The sequence below is a fragment of the Pseudochaenichthys georgianus genome, chromosome 11, assembly GCF_902827115.2.
Source record: "Pseudochaenichthys georgianus chromosome 11, fPseGeo1.2, whole genome shotgun sequence".
NCBI classification, from domain to species: Eukaryota; Metazoa; Chordata; class Actinopteri; order Perciformes; family Channichthyidae; genus Pseudochaenichthys; species Pseudochaenichthys georgianus.
Genome location: NC_047513.1, coordinates 18,243,193 through 18,264,262, shown reverse-complemented (window position 1 = coordinate 18,264,262; position 21,070 = coordinate 18,243,193). Strand labels below are relative to the sequence as shown.

The window sequence follows — 21,070 nt, the reverse complement described above, 5'->3', positions numbered from 1 at the left end:
AGTACAGCTTCAGCCTCAAAGCGTCACCATCCGATCAAAAGGTACGGCTTTGGTTTATTTAATTGAAAGCTTTTCCATTGGCCCAAGCTAATTAGCACATGTTACTATGCTAGCCTGCCAAACTTGGTGTGGCTGAAAGTGTTCAACTCTATGGATAAACTGCACCCGACAACACAGAGATACCATTAGCTGAAAATAGGTTTTATAAACAATCGCTGTAAAAAATAAATAAACCAACCCCCAGCTCTGCCACAGTCACCAGAATATTAGGTGTTTGCTTGGCTTCTTTTAACAACCAGCTACAGCAACATCAAACAAACAAATTAATTTGGCTAAAGATAACTAGCTTAAGTTAGCCGAGTTTAACAGAGTAAAGCTGTAACTGCCACTGACTAGTGACGAGGTGATTTGGTGTAGCTAAGTTGCCTTTAAACACACTCGTGAAGGCATTACAACAGTATTTCGGACAGCATTAAAGCTTTTTTATCTTAAATATAGACTGCACACCCTGTTAGCATTGTCATTGTGTTAGCATTTAGCTCAACAAAACCTGTTCCACAGCCTCATAAAGGGCTCACTCTTTCTCTTATTTGTTTTTACTAAACATGACATCTGTATGTTTATACCTTTATTCATGTTTTCAATACAGCCAAGAACATGATGACATGTGCCATTTGACACCTGGCAGATGTTGTTTACTCTTTTTACTTCAAGAGTCATTACCATCTAATGTTACGTCCTACAAATAAACACTTAAGGCTATTTGTTGACATGTTTATAGATAGAACAACATAGCTGAAAAATTGTCATTTAAAAACTCCTTGAGTACTCTTATAGAGGGCGACTAGAAACAAAGTCACTGAAATGTAAAGAACTTGAAATCTTTGAATAAATTGCTATAGAAATGCAAAACATTGTCCTTAAAAATAAATAACACAACTAACAAAAACAAAGGCATGCAAAGGAGCTAAGTTAATTAGGACCAACTAATCCAGGCTACATGCAGGCATGAGGCTAATCCAGATGTGTTATTTGGCAAGATCACAAGACTGTACAGGAAAGTAGATATTTTTTCATACAATAACACATATTCAGTAAAAGTGGGGAACACAGATATGTGCTCCATCAATTCACCTCACAACATAGGGGGTAAGCACAACCAGGAAGTGAATACAACCAGTTCATAGGGGTTTCTATGAAGTCCTCTAGTTTTCTGTGAAATACGACGTGTAGTGTAACAGTGCCAGAGAGGGATCAGGTGTGACGACGTTGACCTCGGAGCGTCTGATTTACGCCACCAATGGACCATCTCCAATACTGTCAGTCAGCTTATCAGCCAATCAATAGCAGCCTCGTGGATTGCAGTCACAGCGTCTCTTTTGTCTAAAGCTGCGGTCCTTCGAGTCCACCGAGGAGTGGTCAGATCTCCATCAGCGTGATCTTGTAGGCTTCTGCGTAGCTCTCAATGTTGAGGATGAAGGTGTCTTCGTTGGAGTAATGCTCAATGATGTTATCGTCCATGTTCACCAGGATCCTGACACAAAGCACACTTACAGTTTAATTTCATAGGCTTTAAGGGAGAGCTCAGATGTTTAGAAGTGTTGTTTGAGGTCTTTATCTATAGTCAGTGTATCATTGACAGTTAATGGTCAGTAGCCTGGAGAAACAGAGTTACAGCAGAAGCAGCAATGCACTGCTAGGGATTTATATTGTATCCACCTACTAGGGGTGGGCGGATCGATCCCAACATATTGATACTTCCGATATTACGATACGTCTCAAAATATCGATACTAGAGCCAATAGGATCGATACTTTTATAGTTTTTCCCCCCCTCTCCTCTACTCGTCAATTTCATCAATTGATGTGCAGAGTGCAGACGAACACAAGTATGCGCTCTTTTCTTCTCTCTCCACTGCTGTCCTCCTCTCCTCGAGGCTCGCACACGCACGCGCACACACACACACACACACACACACACACACACACACACGATGGCTGAGAGAAAATACTTGGTATCGGATCGAATCCAGATTGTGTGGTATCGCCCTCCCCTACCACCTACACAATTTTCAAATCATTATATTGGTACGCTTTATTTAGAATATTTTCACCACTTTACCTTTCCTTCAAATTGTCCTTTCCAATGAAACTGAAGATGTTATCTATTCTCTAGTCAAAACTAGCAGACTTGTTTGGCAACAACTTTTATTTTTCCGTCTGAAACACAACAGTTTCTGGTCTACTATTCCCTTTGTCAGTTTGTTTGTTTTTGTGTGAGTTTTGTGTTTTACAGGGTTAGTTCACATTCACACACTAAACAAACAAAGTGACCGATTGACACAGAGGCAGACCAGCAACTTCCTGTTCTGCAAGGGAAAATTCATATTATTTTCAAAGGATTCCGGTGGCTTCAAAGAGAATTTATACTTCAGTTCCCCATTGGAAAGGGCTGTCTGACAAAGTACGTGAAATAGTGAAAATATTCTAAATATAGTTTACACTTCAACTAATGTATATTTTGTAGGTGGTTCAAATACATGTTGCCACTGCACCAGTACATGTATTAGCTTCCATGCAGGAACTCCTGTTTGCTTCTCCAATAATCGGGCGTCACCCACCATCCACTGTCTGTAGTTCACTGGCAATAGATACTCAAACAACCCCACATTAAAACATCAACACTTTAACATAAGGCTCCAAATTGGCCCAAAATTAGAATCTGTTTCCTCACTCACCCTTTTTTACTTTTCTTGTACACTTTGGCTATCCTCTCTGTGGCCAAGCCGTACTTCTCTGATATCTACAAAAGAAAGATAGAAGCAGTTTTTTATTAGGATTCCCTTTGAGATCAATCTCAGATGTAATTAGAGCGCCTGCGTCACTCACTGCATCCATCAGGCCTCTGAGCGTGGGAGACTTCAGCATCAGTGCGTCGAACACCTCGTCCATCTCCTTTCGTACGTACAACAACACTGCAGAGAGAAGAGGAAGAATAAGTATTTGCTGTTAGCTTCAGTATAAGTTTGTTATTTATTTATTACCAGACACAGTTAGAGCTTATAAACTACAACAGATAAAGATACATGGGGATTTTAGACACAGACTGGCTTGTTGACTAGGTTGTCTTTTTATTTTCTAATGTCCTAGTCTAATTGGCCTTGTATACATAAGTTTCATTTGCATTTCAATTTTCTGTTTATATCAAGCTATTATCTTTGGTAGGAAAGTGCCCGATAAAAAAGTGTATTAATATTATTGTTATCATTATTACAATCACCAATTACAAGACTACAAGGTGATGCAGAAATGCCAACAGTCCTGCATCTCTTTTCCATGGTTTGCTGATTAACTCAGTATTACATCATTGTATATTTAATATCATTATATTTGATTGCTGTTAAAGAAAAGTTATTTAAAGATATTACATTGCGTTGTTTTTTGACATTATATATAGACTTCTTTTCTTTCCATAAATCATTGAAATAGTCTAAGCTACACTAAGTTAAATATCATTTTGAAAAGGAGATAAGAGAGGGACATGCAGAGGAAGCGGCCGCGCCGTACCTCTCTTGTGTGTCTCCTCTTTGATCTGTTTGTGAGGTGACGGACACCGATCTTCATCTGACGGCCTGAACATCCTCTTCACCAGCACACTCCTGAGGAAAACACCCCAAAAGAAACAAAGAAATATGTGTCAGGTGCCATAAACGTGTGTTGTTTGTGTATTTGTGGTGACGTGCACTTCCTCTGTATGTGTTTGGTTAGTATCTGTACCTGCTCTCATTTGCATACTTTATATTTGTATGACTGATGTAAATATAAATGCTCCTGTTGACGCACACTCACCCTTCTCTCTCGATCTCCTCCGTGTTGAAGGTAAACACCTGCAAATGAAGTATTACAGTAAGCATTAATGTACGTTTTAAGCTGCACAAATATAGACATCAGAGTAACATGTTTTATACTGAGTCATTCTGCTAAGACATGCAGTAGTTAGAGAAATACTTAATTAACATAAGTAAAAGTACTAATGCAACAATGTAGAAACACTCCATCACAGGTAAAGGTCCTGTGTTCAACTCTAATTTAAATAAAAGTACAGAAGTACTATCAATATATCTGGACAAAAACATACTTCTGGGATAGATTTATATAAATATATTATTAATATCCTGATGGATTAACGTGTAAGCACAATTTTCTTTACTTTTTCTGTGAAATACTGGCAAATTTACCCTCAAAACTTAATTACTGCTAATTGATAATTGTTCTGAAAATGTTGTATGTCAAGTATTGATGCCTTTACGTAAGTACAGTGTCTGGCTTCTTCAACAATGAGAAAAGGTCAAAATAAGTCCATTCAATCTTTGAATATTAAAACGTCAACCCTTACAGTATTATTTAACAAAGTACTTAAATAAATGAAAGCTAAATATTACAGAATTGCTAATGTGTGCAAAAAATATTGAAGTACCTACATTTTTACATACAACAAAATAATAACATTTAATATATATAAATAATACTTAAAATAAAACTCAATAAACTGCATGATCAGATCAAACTCCATTTTGTAATATTGCAGTAACCTATTAAATTGTAAATAAAAAATGCCCAAAAGTACATAAGGCAATATTGGATTAACTTTTGTGCTATAAAATGTCATAAATCTAAAATTTGAATGGATTTACACACTGAAGGGTTTTTTTTTTACCATGTGACCCTTTGGGAATGGAAAGCGTCCATTGGGTAATACGGAAAGTAAGCGTTGGCTCCAGTTTCCCCTTTAGCAGATGAACTCAACTGATAGGAAACAAGTTCTTTCACTTCTGCTCACAGAGAAGAATAATGTGTCTACCTGTCCGGCTCTCTGCAGGTTGCCGAAGTGAACGTCTGGGATGAAGAGAACGGGCTGAGCCTCCAGGTCGCTCATGGTCTTGAAATAAGTCGTGTCGGACTTCTTGGTTGCAGTTATCACACCAACTCCTCCGTCTTTACCTGAACACCAGCAAATCATTTTTAGAAAAGAACAGACAGTATTTTTTCTCAGCAAAAAGAAACCCACACGTTCACACCATGTAGTCACAATTATTATTATTGTTATAAAACAAGATTCATTAGTTGTGATTTCAAAAGGGGGTTCTCTCTCCTTTATACCCCATTTAGAGCAAACTGGATCTATGATTATCTCGAGTTTGGATGCTAAAAGTGCAGAAACAAAATCATTTTTCATGAAACTCTAACCTTTTGACTTCTTGCGGAAGAGTTTCCTCTCCTCGTCCCTTATTTTCCTCTCTGCTCCCTGAAAACAGAATGATACCAGCATTAAAGAAGAGGAATCAGTTCGTGGAAATGTAGCCCCCTGAAACACTGACAAATAAGCGATCACTATAGTGTTTCAGTTGGACAGAATATATTCTCTGTTCCTATTTTGCATATGTGTGTAAATAAATTGTATTTATATAATCTTTCTTATATATTGTTAACATTTGTATCTTTTATTTTTTTATAACGAGTGCTTTTATTGTCAATGAGTTAACCTGTGTTAGCTTACATAAGACTTGAAAAGGAAAAAAACTGAAAATGAAAAGTCTTAAAGGAAATAAGATGCTGTGTGCATTCCAGGTGTATCTGGAGGCTCACTGTGCAGGTGAGGCCACTAGAGGGAGGACTGATGTCAGGATTTAACTCCAGGACTCAAACACACCATCTAAGGTCAAATATACTGTATACACCGCAGCAGTCGCACTCTATAGTAAAGATCAACACGTCTAGAAGTGAATAAAAGCAAGTGCAGTCCATCATCACATTTAAAAAGCTAGAGCCAATACATGTATGTTAATTTAGCATTACAAAAATACTTAAAGGATTTTCAAAACAGTCGCTTATTCATTTTCTTTCCATTGATGACATGTTTCAGCTCTCATCATACTGTATATTCTGTTAGGTCATTCAATTTATGACAATCTAAGCTCTTTACAAGGTGTGTATCCACCATTTTTTGAAGAACCTGTAACCTGCTAAGTTGTCAAAGAAATGTAGTGGAATAAAAAGTATAATTATGTTTGAAATATAGTGAAGTAGAGGTACAAAGTGGCATCACAATTCACTGATTACTACTTATCAAATCTCTTTAACGGACATATTTCTAAATTTTCTACCGACAAAATCATGAGACTTTTTCAGATAATATCCATATACCAAATGATGAGGAAGTGTTTTCTCACCTTGTCGCAGAACACCTTGATCTGAGAGTAAGCTCTGTGCAGCGGCTTGTTGCTGCGGTTGTTGTAGCTGTACGTGTCGATCTGGATCATCAGAGGAAGACCCTTCACCCCCTTCTGTGAGGAGAAGTCTGTGCTCAGACAGTTCACCGTGATGAAGATCTGCCGGAGGGGGAGAGAGGTGTTACAATAAATAACTTTATTTGTCATGTCAGGTTTTTTTTTGGAGTAATGTTGTCTTTTGTTTGTGCACAATGTAACCTAGCAGAACATCCACAACAACCATAAACGTTCCCACAGAAGCTGGCCCTTCAACACATTGGAAGGGGTATCTATTTGGATATTTCTCTATTTATTTGTGATTATTATTTATTATTAAAACATTGTTCACCCAGAGACCCTTGTTGCATCCTTTAAAGCTTGCTATTCAGATGCTTGATGAATCCATTTGTTCTGCTAAAGACATAGTTTACATTTAAAATATGGACAGTAAGATATTTTTTTTAGGTATGCTGTGACTGCTGAGTTTCTAATGTTGTTTGTTGTTATTTTCAAAGAATATAATTTCACCCTATTGACATTACCTTAAAGTCCCCGCAGATAGAAATCAAAACTGCATGTAACTACATGGTTGCATAGGACAGTGGATTAGTGAGAAGCTGTTACATAACAGTGTTGATTTCCTGTTTTTATTTAGTTTCCTTTGTATTTCAAACGTAAAAGTTACACTTGTGCAGCAGAGATGTGGTGGCTTGTGCCATTATCCACTTTACACGTTCCCTTTTAACTAACATGTTACCTAATGAAGGCCTTCTGACTGAAAGCTTGACTTGTCATTAAAAACTTAAATAAGAGTTCAAGAGACTTCATTCTTCTTTCAAAACTACACACACATAGTAAATAAAAGAAACTGTTAAATGGAAACAAAGAAGCCAAGTACAGAGGTTCATTAATGACACTTAAAACTGTCTAACTAATACAAACTTTACCATAAGCTTTTAACTTCAAAATAAACATCTAGCACAGAACTTGTTCTTTATATCTTGAGCTTTGGTTTATATTAGTTGTCTAGAGACCATATTATGTGCACCTTACTATAACAAATGTTATCCATCGAGGCGTTCCTTCTTTGTTTATTACCATCCCTGAAACCCGGATACTCCTATTTACTTTACAGGTATTTATAACTTATCAAGTTTCCTGAGACATAAAATAGGCGCTTGTTTTATTGATATAAAACACACTGAAACACACACTTCATTGTAAATGACTGTAAACTGATTACCTGAGTTTCGTATACATTAATAATGATTTGAATGTCTTCCTAACTTACAGTAGAAGCATGCACACCAGACTACCTGGGCATTAGACCTGTTCCTGTGGTGCGACAGATATATTCGGGCTTGTCCCACAGATTAAGAGAGAGAGAGGGATAGAGTAAAAGAGAGAGAAAGAGTCAATATTGGCCCAGAGCGGTGTGCTTGGATTTCCACCTGCAACGTCTTTGTACACAGGCTGCCTTTACAATGAACGACACACACACACACACACACACACACACACACACACACACACACACACACACACACACACACACACACACACACACGCACACACACACACACACACACACAGACTTACTGGCACACACACTGTCGGTCGCATTCACACAGAAATGAGGGCAAAACAAACAACAGAGGGTGGGGACAGGGATCGGTGTGTGTAGGCCCTTGGGGGCCTCTGGAGTTTAACAGTGATGGAGCTCCATTTAAGGTGTGGCCACAAAGGAGTGGGCTTCACAAAGACAAAGAAGACAAACAGAGCAGAAAGTACACAACACTGCCCGTCAGCTTTATGAGGGACACAGAGAACATGCCGGTAAAAAGAAAAATAACTGCTTTAGGCTTGTAATGCTTGTATCATAGCAACATGTTGATTCTTAAATAGATAATAAGTGTTTTTGCTGCTTGAATCGCAGGTAATTTGTCGAGCGAGTGCGTTTGTTTGCCAACAACTGAATCAGCACAAAAAACCTGTCCCGCTGCTTTTTCTTAATGACACGCCTATGTCATGAGTCAAAATAGTAGAACAGTTTGTAGGAAAATTAATGTGACATTTATGTACCGCAAAAAAAAAGAAAGAAGGAAAAATGTTAGGCTTTGTACCTTGGCCTCTTCATTCACATCCCAGGTGAAGGAGATGGCGTTGTAGGCGATTTCTTCGATGTTGCCAATGGTGTTGAAGCTCTCCTTGTAATCAGCTGCAAACACAAACAGAGGGGTGGTTTATTTCAGATGTATCTTATGCTTTTAAAATACTTCAAGTTTACATTAACTCAAGTTTATCTTTGCCGATATCTGCTGTTTTTAAAACCCTGAGAAATCTGAGAAAACCCTCCACACACAGCACACATTGGTCAATAAATCCACAAGCAGGCAGCTATTGTTTGTTAAGATAAGTAATCAAATGGCACGCTTCGATTTTATAAGATAACATCTTATCTGCTTGAGCAAACAAACTCTAAAAGGCTTCAAAGGCAGCGGGAGGGAACACATGAGGCGATCTGGCTCTGAGACTCATATTAAAAGCCAGTCAAGTGAGCGCATCGCCGGCTATTGTTGACCTGAGCGACCGCACACTTAAGGGGCTTTAAATGGGTGTTGTAGAGTACATTGGAATGCTGTGGGAAAGACTCAGATGTATAAATAAATGAACTACTATGTAAGTGTGAACTGTATAGAAAGATGAGCTTATTGTGGGTCCTGGTCTTTTAATTGGATTAGGTTTTAGTTATGATCAAATCTGACTGGATGAGATACAGCCGCCTGTTTTTGAAATATTTTACTTTAGGTCATCTTTTAAATACATTAATAAGATCCCCCCCTTTGCTTCAGGGACATCCGACCTCCTCCATCATCCTAACGACAAACTGGATCTTCAGCAGGTGCACAAAGCAGCAGGGCAGGCCCAAATCTGGCAGAATCCCCCGTTAAATAACCCCATTCAAACGATCCATTCTGTGACGCGGCCCAGGGGCATGATAACCTGGCCACCCACCCCCCCTCACTATTCAAATTAGCTCACGGGACAGCTTCAGGTTACAGGACGCTCTGAGGAGCAGGGTGGAGGGGTCTGTCATCTGACCTACTGAGATTCCCCACTTTGATGCACAGTCCGGCACTCGAGTATACAAATAAAGGCTGCAACGATCACTCAATTAATCAATTCCTTATTCTTAAAGGTGGGGTAGGTAAGTTTCAGAAACCGGCTCGAGATATACTTTTTGTTATATTCCATGGAATGCTCTTAACATCCCGATAGCAATGAATATCTAAAGTGCTTTGACAAAAAATCCATAAAAAAATGTCATCTGTAGAAGCCGTAATACTGTAAAAAGTACAACCAGGCAGGTTGGCCTACCTGCCTGTCAGCCTTCCATCGGGGCACAAACTTATCTCGTGCCCTCATTGGTCATGTGCGCGTTCGTGTGTGTTGGAGGAGGGGCTCTATAAGGAAGTGGCAGATTTTCTCCGGTTGTGTATTTTCAAATTCTAGCGATCTCGAGCCGGTTTCTCAAACTTACCTACCCCACCTTTAAATAAAAAAGTAATTGGCAAGATTAGAGTATTTAAGGATTTTAAAGAAAAGATAAAAACATTCCAGCAGCTCAAAAGTATTATTAATATTGTCAAATGATTTAGTCTTAAAGGATATTACATTGAATACTTCTGTGTAAATTGTGGGACTTGCGTTCACTTATATTACAGTATGTGCACCAAACCAGTTATTTGATGAACTGAAACATAGTTAATGGAATCATTAAGAATGACAATGATCATATAAATGATGAATAAACTGTAAAATAGCACTCAGTAGTCTTACTCTCCTCCAACAAAGAAGAGTTGAATCTCCCTCAATTTTCCCTTCAGTATCCCTTACAGTCAGGATGCGATGAAGATAACAAAAACATGGATTTATTAATCTCTTATCGTGTCTTACTAAGAGAATCATAACATAACGGGTAGGGTATAAGTCTGCACCTACTCCAGTTCAAAATAAGACCAAACTTTTATGTGAAAGTCAGATTTTGAGCCATGACAATGGTCCAAATGTGGCCTGTAAGGGTTTTCTTAGCCTAGCCTATTACCAGAAACCCCTTTTGCACTAAAGCAGTTGTTGACCACTTTCCGCCCCTATTGCATGGTGAAGAGGAGTGATGAGTCAGCAGTCATTGCCAGCATGAAGCAATCAATAAAGAATACAAAAGTAAGAAATAGTATTTTAAGTAGGTATTTTAAGCATGTTAAGTTGTTTTACAGTGTTTGCGACCCGTTTTGGGTAACTATGTGTTTATACATGCTGCAGGCCATGTGTGCGTATCTATTAGCAGATAGGTATCTGTGTGTACATGTCTGTGTCACTGTGACGGAAAACTACTTCAGCCCTGTGAGTCGAGCTGTAGCTGCACACTATCTGTCTAGGGCTCACACTCACACACACAAACAAACACAGACTCATTACACTGGCAAATGCCAAACAGATTGCCTAAGGGAATCTTGCAGGAAAAGATAACACATTTCCTCTGAACACAACAGGATCTACTGGCAGCTTTAAAAAAGGTTTTATCTTCAAATCATATACAATTCTGAGGTGCTTTTCAGCAGCAAAACAACAGAGAGTCATCTCACAGTTACTATACGTAGTTTCATTTTTAAAATGTGATGTATACATAATGTTTACAATGGTTTAGGACACGGTTCCCAAACTCTTTGACTTAAAGGAATAGTATACTATTCTCACATCTCAAAATCTGTCACTAGCAGCATCTCTAAAGCTCACAAATGTACACATTATATGTTGTTTGTTTAATTTGTACTGAGAACAAAATGTTAAAATGTCCATTTATGATTATATAAAGGACTTTTTCTGGTTAATGTGCTAATGATGCCTTTCCCTTTACTATAAAGCATTGTCTGTTTGTGACCCAAGTCAAATGATGTACGTCTATCAAAGAGACTGTGTCCTTCTCAGTAAAAGATTGACTTTAATATTTTGAGAAAAGTCCAAATATTATTTTGTTTAATTGAATTTTGTATTTTTCCTACAACCATCTCACAACAGCTTAAATCTGTATCACGAAGCCCAAGTCTGGATCAACATTTACTAGCAGATGTAAAGATATGTGTATTGTAAAATGATTAAGATTTGTCTTGGTTCACATAAATAGAGGAATTAAGATGAAGACATAAATTGGGCAAGAATAGCTTTCAACAGACCAAAACCAGCCGAGGTAACAGTGCGGCTAGCATTCCTCTCCCTGTCCCAACAAGATGTGTATAGGTGTGTGTGTGTGTGTGTGTGTGTGTGTGTGTGTGTGTGTGTGTGTGTGTGTGTGTGTGTGTGTGTGTGTGTGTGTGTGTGTGTGTGTGTGTGTGTGTGTGTGTGTGTGTGTGTGTGTGTCCCAGCTTCCCACATACCTCTGAACCCCTGCCTGGTTAGCAGGCCCGAGCTTGTTAAACAAATTCTACCTGCAAGCTTCTCACACACACTCATTCAACAAGGCATGCAACTGCATATTAAAACCCATCAACTGCGAAAAAAACTGCGGCAGACAAAAGTAAAAAAAAATACGAGTGTTGGGATCAACAACTTATACTCGTGGGAAGCTTGCAGAAAGAGGAAGTTTGTCACATTGTTTTGGATTGATGACTTTTTGCTCCTACACATTAAGAGATTCAGAGTGTGTGTGTGTGTTAGTGGGCAGCTGAGCAGCCTCAGACCCCATTTTCACGCAAACGCATACGAAACGCACAAACCGAATACGATATCAAAAAAGTCTTCCGTTCACACAAGACCGCTCGGGAGCGCTGGAGACGCTGTAGTACATATGCCGGGCTTGTAAGTGGCGCTGTAATTCCGCCACAAAATACACCAAAAGCAGCGAAGAAGACCCCCGAGCATGGTTGCCATGGTTGCCCTTCTGTTTATGCCCCGCGGTGGATTTAGCAACATGTAATTCTCCATGTCCACTTGTTGCTGATGGTTGTGGTAGAGGAGCAGTATATTTTGCACTAACATCTGTAGCATGGTCAGTAGCAGTAGCTACTGCTACTGTAGTGAGCGGCAGAGGTGGGGAGAGGTGGGGCTATGGCTTCATCGTTATCAGGAAATGATCGTATAGAGGCGTACACACGGAGCCGTTTGGCCCCCCAGAGCGCTCTGTTTGCAGATCTATCCACTTTGGGACCCGTTATTGTTTGCGGGGTCCGTTTCCGGGTTTCCGTTACGGCCTCGTGTGAACGAACGGGCTATACGAAAGAGAAAAGTAGCGGATACAACCGTTTGTGTTCTCGTGTAAACAGCACCTCAGGCAGACAGTTGGGTGGGGGCTTGTTTGCTCTTAGTTTGGTCATGCCTTGTTTATTGGCTGAGTGCATTCCAGCACTGGCATTAAGATGAATCTGTTATTGTCTTTCGGTTTATGTGTTTTGATTAATTCAACAAATGGAGAAAGTTTTGAAGAAAGCAGGAGGAAATTGAGCATTACATGAACAAGAGTGATACCACTATCATGTCTCTCTCGTGCAGTAAATACAAAGCAACAGCCAGGAGACTTATGTTAGCTTAGCTTAACATAACGACTGCAAACAGAGTCAACCTACTTGTCTGGCTATGTCCAACATTCATAAATCTGTCTTACCGATGTCTAAGACTCTCTGTTTGGCTGTGTGCTGGCGGGAGTGCCAGTACTTCCAGTACTTCAGCTGCTCGTCTCGGTTCTTGTCTTCACTGAACACCACCATGATCACACTCTGAGAAGAGAAAAACAAATAAATGATGGTCAAGTCTTTGATGATTTATCCAAAGCGACTTACAATAAGTGCGTTCGACCAACAAAATACAAACTTGAAGAAAACAGAATCATATAAGTACATCAGGTTTCATAGAGCAAAAACATTTCAAGTGCTACTCAACTGGCTTTGTTAATAGTTCTATCGCTCAAAGTGGAGTCGAAAGAGATGAGTTTTCAGTCTGCGCCGGAAGGTGTGTAAGCTTTCTGCTGTCCTGATGTCAATGGGGAGCTCATTCCACCATTTTGGAGCCAGGATAGCAAACCCACGTGTTTTTGCTGATGGGAACTTGGGTCCCCTTCGCAGTGCGGGTGCAGCGAGCTGTTTGGCTGATGCAGAGCGGAGTGCACGTGCTGGGGTGTACGGTTTAACCATGTCCTGGATGTAGGAAGGGCCAGATCCATTCGCAGCATGGTACGCAAGTACCAGTGTCTTGAAGTGGATTCTAGCAGTTACCGGAAGCCAGTGAAGTGAGCGGAGGAGCGGCGTTGTGTGGGAGAATTTAGGAAGGTTGAAGACCAGGCGAGCCGTTGCATTCTGGATGAGCTGCAGAGGTCAGATGGCACATGCAGGTAGACCAGCCAGGAGGGAGTTGCAGTAGTCTAGGCGTGAGGTGACGAGAGCCTGGACCAGAACCTGTGTCGCTTTCTGGGTCAGCTGGGGACGTAACCTCCTGATGTTGTAAAGCGTGTATCTGCAGCAGCGGGTTGTAGCAGCTATGTTTGCAGTGAAGGACAGGTTGTTATCTAGGATCACACCCAGATTCCTTGCAGTCTGAGTCGGGGAAACAATAGAGGCACCGATGTTGATTGTTAGGTCAAGAGTGGGACAATCTTTTCCCGGAAGGAAAAGCAGTTCAGTCTTGTCAAGGTTGAGCTTGAGGTGGTGAGCAGACATCCACTGAGAGATGTCGGCTAGACAAGCAGAGATGCGTGTGACGACCTGGGTCTCTGAGCGGGGAAAGGACAGAATTAATTGGGTGTCGTCAGCGTAGCAGTGGTATGAAAAACCATGCGGGCTAATGACTGATCCGAGCGAGTTTGTGCACAAGGAGAAGAGGAGGGGACCAAGAAAAGAGCCCTGAGGGACCCCTGTAGTTAATTGACAAGGGTCGGACTCCGACCCTCTCCAAGTAACCCTGTAGGTGCGGTCTTTGAGGTATGAGGTGATGAGGGAAAGTGCAGAGCCTGAAACGCCAAGTTCTTGGAGAGTGCGAAGGAGTATCTGATGATTCACCATGTCGAATGCAGCAGACAGGTCCAAAAGGACTAAGCCAGTGTCTCTACATTATTACACAAAAGATAGCTTAGAGAAGCTCTGAAAAGCATGCATATTGAGGTTTCGTCACTTTAGGTAGACTATGCGTTTTTGTAAGTGTTTTTTGTGGGTGAAATATAAACTACAGCTAAATCAATTAAACTGGGATCACTTTTTGCTAGGAACCCTCACCCGAACTTTGCTGATGGGGTGACGGAGGCGTTTGTTGGCACTGAGCTCGTTAAGCGTCACGGCGTAGAACTGGCCTTTGTTCAGGTAGGTCATCGGTCCCTCGCCCTGCTTCTGACGCAGAGAGCGGGTGGCGTCCAACGTGTACTGGAAGCTGTCACTGCGCACACACACACACACACACACACACACACACACACACACACACACACACACACACACACACACACACACACATAGATAGATAGTAGTTGATTAGACAATGTGGGATGGGGGTGCAACACACACTTTTGCATTCCTTTGTGGATCACAATATGTTTGTATGCTGAAGGACTTACACTCCCTCCTCATGAAATATGAAGCCATCTGGGGCCAGAGAGGAAGGTGCGTGGTACTTCTGTTGAGAACGCTTAAAACACACGGAAAGAGGAAATCATTGAAGTTCTCTTTTAGCCTGAGAGGAACTGATTAAACAATGCTTTAAAACAATATTGTCATAAATAATAATGACATGGAGATTTCAGGCAAACAGTGAAAACATTCAATAAGTACTTGTAGATTTCTGTTGAGGTAATTAACTTTTGAATTATCAATGAATAATATTTAAACATCTATCCATCTTTGCGTACCTTTAAAAAAAACTCCAGCATTGCATGTACATTTAATGTTCCCATCCTCTCTCTTGTTATAATAATTGTGCCTCACTACATTTCCCATATTGTCTTTTAACAACCCCTAGAGTTTGCCTGATAATTTATTTCACTGTAATTTACCAAATTACGAATTTACAAACCAACGAAATTAGACCCAGTAATACAATACATACAATGTTAACTGTTATGTTGTTATGTTTACTGTCTTTTTGGGCCTGTTTCCCCTAAACGTGTTGGCTTTTATCCTGCTAAAAGAATCATTAAATATGTATTAAAGTTGTACATTGAAAAAAAGTAATTTAAAATAGCGTCGGAAAGGGTCAACCGGTCGAGTATTTAACAAAAAAAGAGGAATTATTAAAGAAAATTCAGAAAAATAAACATTTTTTTTTTTTATTTACAATTTGGATTGAATTATCTCATGACCGCTCAGATTTATTTTGTGACCCCACCAGACTGGAAAGCACTGTTTAAGTTTGATGTTTTCTTTATTCTGTCATCACACAGTATGTATTCAGACTCTCACCATGTCTCTCTCCTCCTCGTACGGGCTATCGGGCGGACTCTGCTGGTCTTCCTTCACATACGAGCTGTGGCTGACCGTGGTCACCTCGTAGGGATTCTGTTCGTAGATCACCCTTGACGAGAGCTCCTCTCCCTCCCCCCTGTAGTGAAGCCCCGCCCCCGTCATGAAGACGGGCGCGTACACCTCGGCCTTCACGTGGGCCAGCGCCGGCGAGCCTCCGTCTGCCGACACGGCCTCGCTGGAGCTGCTGTAGTGCTCCCGTTTGCTCTCCTGGTGCTCTGTGTTCAGGGACAGGTTGACGGGGACAGATTTGAGGACTTGAACACGGTTGTCCACCGTCTCCGTCTCACTTTGGCTGCCGGGGTTGCTTGGCAATACAGACCTGAACAAAAACATGAAATTGTGTTTTTACTCTTTTCATTACTTTGGACTCCTACTGAATGACTGCACTGTATTGTGTGCTTTTAGAAATTGGAGGATATAGGACATTAAAAGTTCCTACACCATCCAATGATATAGGAAGAAAAACACTACATTTGGTAAATTTCCACTATCAGAATAATCCTGAATATCCTTGTCTGCTTTAAAAAGTTGTCTAGCTTTACTAGAGTAAAAACTGTCAACATGTTTGTCAGGTCTCAAAGATTAGTTTGTGAGTAACACTGTACCTACATATAACTTTATTGTATTTACAAGAAACCTCCGCGGGGCACCTGTAATAAGTGTGTCTGAATATATTAACCTGTTTTATTGCTTTAAAAAAACAAAACAAAAGATTCGATGTTCTTCTATTCAGAAAAAGAGAGACCTGGAGTTACCATTCTTGTAGATAAATGTTACAAAAGCAGAGACACATTAAATCATGAAATCTTTGGATCTTCTTTTTTTTTTACAGGGAACAGGACGTTTTCACTGGCCTCAATCTATCCTGTGCTCCTGTTGCAGTGCTTCAAGTGAAACAATAAGTGATCTTTGCACACATGCCTGCTAAAAGTGCTTTTCTCATATAACTATTGTGTTATGGAAATTGTGTGTTTATTCTTCATACAAGTGAAAGCCTTCCATTTCACTGCTCCATATGTAATATCATTTACTACGGGTGCACCATGTCAAATACTACAATCAATGAGCTCCAGGGTTTAATTCCATACATTGATGGGAAAGGCTAGCAACTACATGTTTGACATTTCTTTTCTCTCTGTCTGTTCATGTACAACATTGAACCAGTCATGGAGAGACACAAATTCACTGACCTCCTCTCATGTTCCTCTGTAATTTCCACGACTTTGGGCACTGGCAGAATTCTCTTTTCTTTAGGCACCTGGGAGGAAGAACAAAGGGTGGTGTTATGTTGGCCTTCAAACTGTACCTGACATTTTTCTTTGATAGAATGGGATGCTATGACTTGAAACTGCCTAAAATAGGCTGTTTACTACAGTACTCTCCACAACTTTTCTAACTGCACTTATTGTGCAAATGGTTAAATAATAATCAGTGTGTTTTTAAATAATTGATTTGTTCGACAAATATAATGATGTGAACCATTATGTCAGTGTAGCTTAAAAATCTTTGATTCCCAAAAAGTATGCTATTGAATTCAAATTAATATGATATTTATTCATTTTTTCTGTATTTTTTTGTTTTTATCAAGTTGTTTTTCCCTCTGATGGAACAAGAATAAGCACAGCTGAATTTTTTTTGTTGCGACTTATTTTACAAAGTGTATGGTTGAACCTGGGAGAAAGACACTATGCAATCCATTTAGGCACTTAAACAAGCTCTTACTTAAAAGTCAAGTAAATCTCAAAACATGCTTTACTTAATCTTTTTTTATTTTTTGCATCTTTAGAAACATTTTCTCTATAAACATGAGGTGACGTCTTCCACATTTCTGTCTGACCTCCTCTCCAACATACCAACAAATATGCAGTTTATCATCATACAAGACAAAGAAAAGCATGAAGCCCTCCCCACCTTGTAGTATTCGTAGAGCAGGCTCAGGGCGTTGGCGCTGTCTTCGTCCCCGTTGATGCTCATCATGGCCTTGGTGGCGGCCGTCAGCGGGTTCTCCAGGTACGACCGCCATGCCTCGTCCTCGCTGGTGTACGCCCGCCGCACCGCGGGGTAAGAGTTCTCGTTGGGGACCACCACCACCAGACGTTTACTGGTGGACACATTTCAAATGGACACAAATTAAATTGCAGGTTCATTCATTCATTTAATTTCCAAACTCAAACTCGTTGTTGGATAGGCATATTTGTTGGTACTGAGAGGCCTTCAGACTCGGCATGAATAGTGGACCAACAATTCCTGATCAATTGATCAAACAAACTTGTCTTTAACTTATAGTACATTTATACCAAAAGCCTACCTTGAATCTATCTGATTGACACAAGTCCTCTGCATCAAGGCCAATAAAGTCATGTTCCTTCAACCTTTTGTACTTGTAGCTTATCTCGCCTAGAAAAGCTCTGCCTGAGAGTTCGTTTATTAATAAGACAAACATATGAGTGTGCTGAGTCTCTTTTTCAATCATTTTCATCGTCTTATATAAAGGTAAGCTGTCGTTTTTTCTTTATTTTTGCACTATCAAAATGCTAATGCTTGCTTTGGTAATAAGGTTTTATTTCTTGCTGGTTAAGACTATTCTAAAGTTCAAACTTTGAGATCAGTTACTTTTATTTGGGTATTCTTAATATCAAATAAGAAATTGAAAAATAATGAAAAATTCATATATAGTAGCCAGTGTTGTGTGTTTATGTGGGTTTGTCTCTCTACTCTAGGCCCTCTTAAGTCAAGATCACAGACCAGTTAAACACACATTGTTGTCACAACATCACTGTGAACGCAGCCAATCACAGGAGAGCCTCTGAATGTGTCAACTTGCACTTGTTGTGCGGTGAACAGTATCAGTATAATGTCACACCTTCAGCAAGAGTCCTGGAAGTATGATGCAGTAGCTTCACAATAATTTAGTTTTTGTTCATTTGCTTGTGCTAAAATCAAACTAAGATCAACAGAAAATATTAATCAGGAGTACTATACTGTGAAATATGCTGTACAATCTTGGAAATGAATTCACAACATGAAACAACTAGGCGTATTATAGGCCTATATTGTGGTTGTCTAATTGGCATTAACTCCTGTCTGCCAGATATACCTGCCAAATAAAACATGTACCACGTCTTTATTATCTGATGTCAGTATAACAAATACAGATAAAGCAAAAAGAGTAATGGTAGAAAACAAATAGGCATCAGTATGAAGCTGTTCCCCCATTACTTTCTCATATTATCACAGGTATAAATGACTATGTCTTGTTGACCTCTCCATGGCAGGTAGAGAGCTGACATGCAGGTATAAAAAGACCAAAGACATATGAGTGATGTTTAGGATTTCAACAACTCTACTCAGGTGAATCTGACTTAATATAACACCTGTGGGTCATAATGGTGGCACTTGTTGTCACTGCATTGCTGATGCAGGATGCATGAAGCAGCATCACTGCAGTCACACTAAGAGACATAGTTGTTTAAAAATACACAATGAATGCTTATTATCACATTAAAGCATTATCTTAGGAACAAGTGTTCTTTTCAAACAATGATATAGTCATAATCACTCACTTGGATTATCATCAATACAGATATGAATTAGTAGTAAGCAATGTGAAGCTAAATAATAGATGCAAAATGAAACTTTCAGACCCTCCATAAGATTTTGAGATTTCTGTGAGCCAAGGCCTCTGCTATTTCAGAAAAATAAGTGTAATAAATAATTCAAAAGCACAGACCCTCTTTAAAATAGTAGGTAAACGGTTTTCCTTATTTTTTTACTTGTCTGAATACAGTTGAACAGTTGTAATTTCTCCTTAATTTGTATAGCTTCTGGTGTTAGAGAACAATACATAGGCCCACAGGCAACACACACTGTCCGCATTCACAAGAAGATCCATTGCGCACTGTAGGCCTCAACATATACAAAATGTATTGCAAAAGCAGAGCTAAAACTCTTATTATCAGTCAAAAACATCATCGTGAAATAAAAATAAATGTCTTGCAGTTTGAGGGTTTTCCCCCATCAGTCAAAAATGGCGAATTCAGCTCTTATGAAACCACGGCACCAAGTTGACTTTTTTTCTCAAAGAAAAATAGTCATAAATATCCGACAGTAATACAAACAGAATGTGACATTCTTGATATTCTATGATACAAAAGCCAAATCCAAATTTTCAACAAATAGTGTTAATTTAATTAGCGAGTAAAAATAAAACGTTAGAGGGAACCATCAAACATCCTCTCGGCGTGCTCGATCACTTACTTGTCTGTCTCCTGTGACATATTTAGCTTCCTCTACGATTCTTCCTTGTGAAACTGGACTTTCAAGTCGGAGCAGGTAATAGAGTGTGTGAGTTGCCAGAAGTTGGGCTACAGGTAAGTCGACTTTTCTCGCCCCGCTTCTTTCCCTCCCTCTCCCTCTCTCCACCTGGCAGGTAGGCCTACTAGAGCCGCTTTTGTCCGCAAACAGCCAATCACCCTGTCTTGTGTTCACTTAGTACGCATATTATGACAAATATCCACACATCCTGCTGCCATGAATTATAATATTTGCCTAGGCTTGCTTTAATGGCAGCGGGGCAGATTTAGCCGAAATTCTTTCACTGTGAAAAAGAGTTGAAGTTGAGGGCGAGTCTGACGCTGATTGGCGGGTGCAGATTGAGCCGGGCTCTGATTGGCCAGTGAGAGGCCCACCTCACCTGCAAGCAAACTAAAAGCGTGCATTGAAAGCCCCAAAATGACACAGAAAACGTGGAAACACGGGCAGCTATTTAGGTTTAACGCTCTAAATGAAGTTATTTGCCATAGGTTTTATTTGTTCTAGAACATTTTTTATTTATAAAACAACAGGGATAAAGTCTGTGGGGAAGGTATCCACATATTGGCCCCAGACACACAACCACATCACGTCCACTGATTTAACCTTTTTGCACCCCCCTCTGAATGTTCATATTGACTTGTGTGTGAGTGTCTGTGTTTGAGCTGATCTCAGAGCAGACAGGAGGCAGACAGGAGCCCTGTCATTAGTTGACACAATGCCATTGTCCACTTAATGAAGCCATTGTATGAGAAGATCCAAGAGTTTGGGATTAATATGCCAGAGCAAAATGCGTGTGTGTGTGTGTGTGTGTGTGTGTGTGTGTGTGTGTGTGTGTGTGTGTGTGTGTGCGTGCGTGTGTGTGCGTGCGTGTGTGTGTGTGTGTGTACATACTAAATTTTTTGTTGTTTTAGTTAGTGTTTTATTGATGCAGGAAGATAAAAGACAGTATTAATCTTAATGGGAGATTCTAGTGTAACAGCAGTCGTGTCAC

The 21,070-nt window shown here is 39.9% G+C and overlaps 1 protein-coding gene across 1 annotated transcript; it reads right to left on the bottom strand.

Moving 5' to 3' along the window:
* Nucleotides 1–642: 642 nt before the first annotated feature.
* On the bottom strand, nt 643–20,223 carry grhl2b (grainyhead-like transcription factor 2b). The gene is made up of 16 exons (XM_034094154.1): nt 20,023–20,223; nt 17,677–17,866; nt 16,956–17,023; nt 15,703–16,057; nt 14,862–14,932; nt 14,527–14,683; nt 12,927–13,038; nt 8,392–8,486; nt 6,230–6,388; nt 5,247–5,304; nt 4,861–5,000; nt 3,849–3,886; nt 3,567–3,655; nt 2,889–2,974; nt 2,738–2,802; nt 643–1,534 (listed from the first exon to the last, which is right to left on the bottom strand). Exons 1-16 carry the CDS (start codon nt 20,040–20,042, stop codon nt 1,420–1,422), a joined length of 1,818 nt encoding a protein of 605 aa, XP_033950045.1. The 5' UTR covers nt 20,043–20,223; the 3' UTR covers nt 643–1,419.
* Nucleotides 20,224–21,070: the final 847 nt, after the last annotated feature.

Excerpts from the sequence above, each read along its gene's own strand:
- grhl2b (XM_034094154.1), bottom strand. The coding sequence starts at position 20,042 with ATGTCACAGGAGACAGACAA. Across the intron at positions 3,887-4,860 it reads ACCTGCAGAGAGCCGGACAG|GTGTTTACCTTCAACACGGA; the intron begins GTAGACACATTA and ends CTTCATTTGCAG. Across the intron at positions 2,803-2,888 it reads TCAGAGGCCTGATGGATGCA|ATATCAGAGAAGTACGGCTT; the intron begins GTGAGTGACGCA and ends TTTCTTTTGTAG.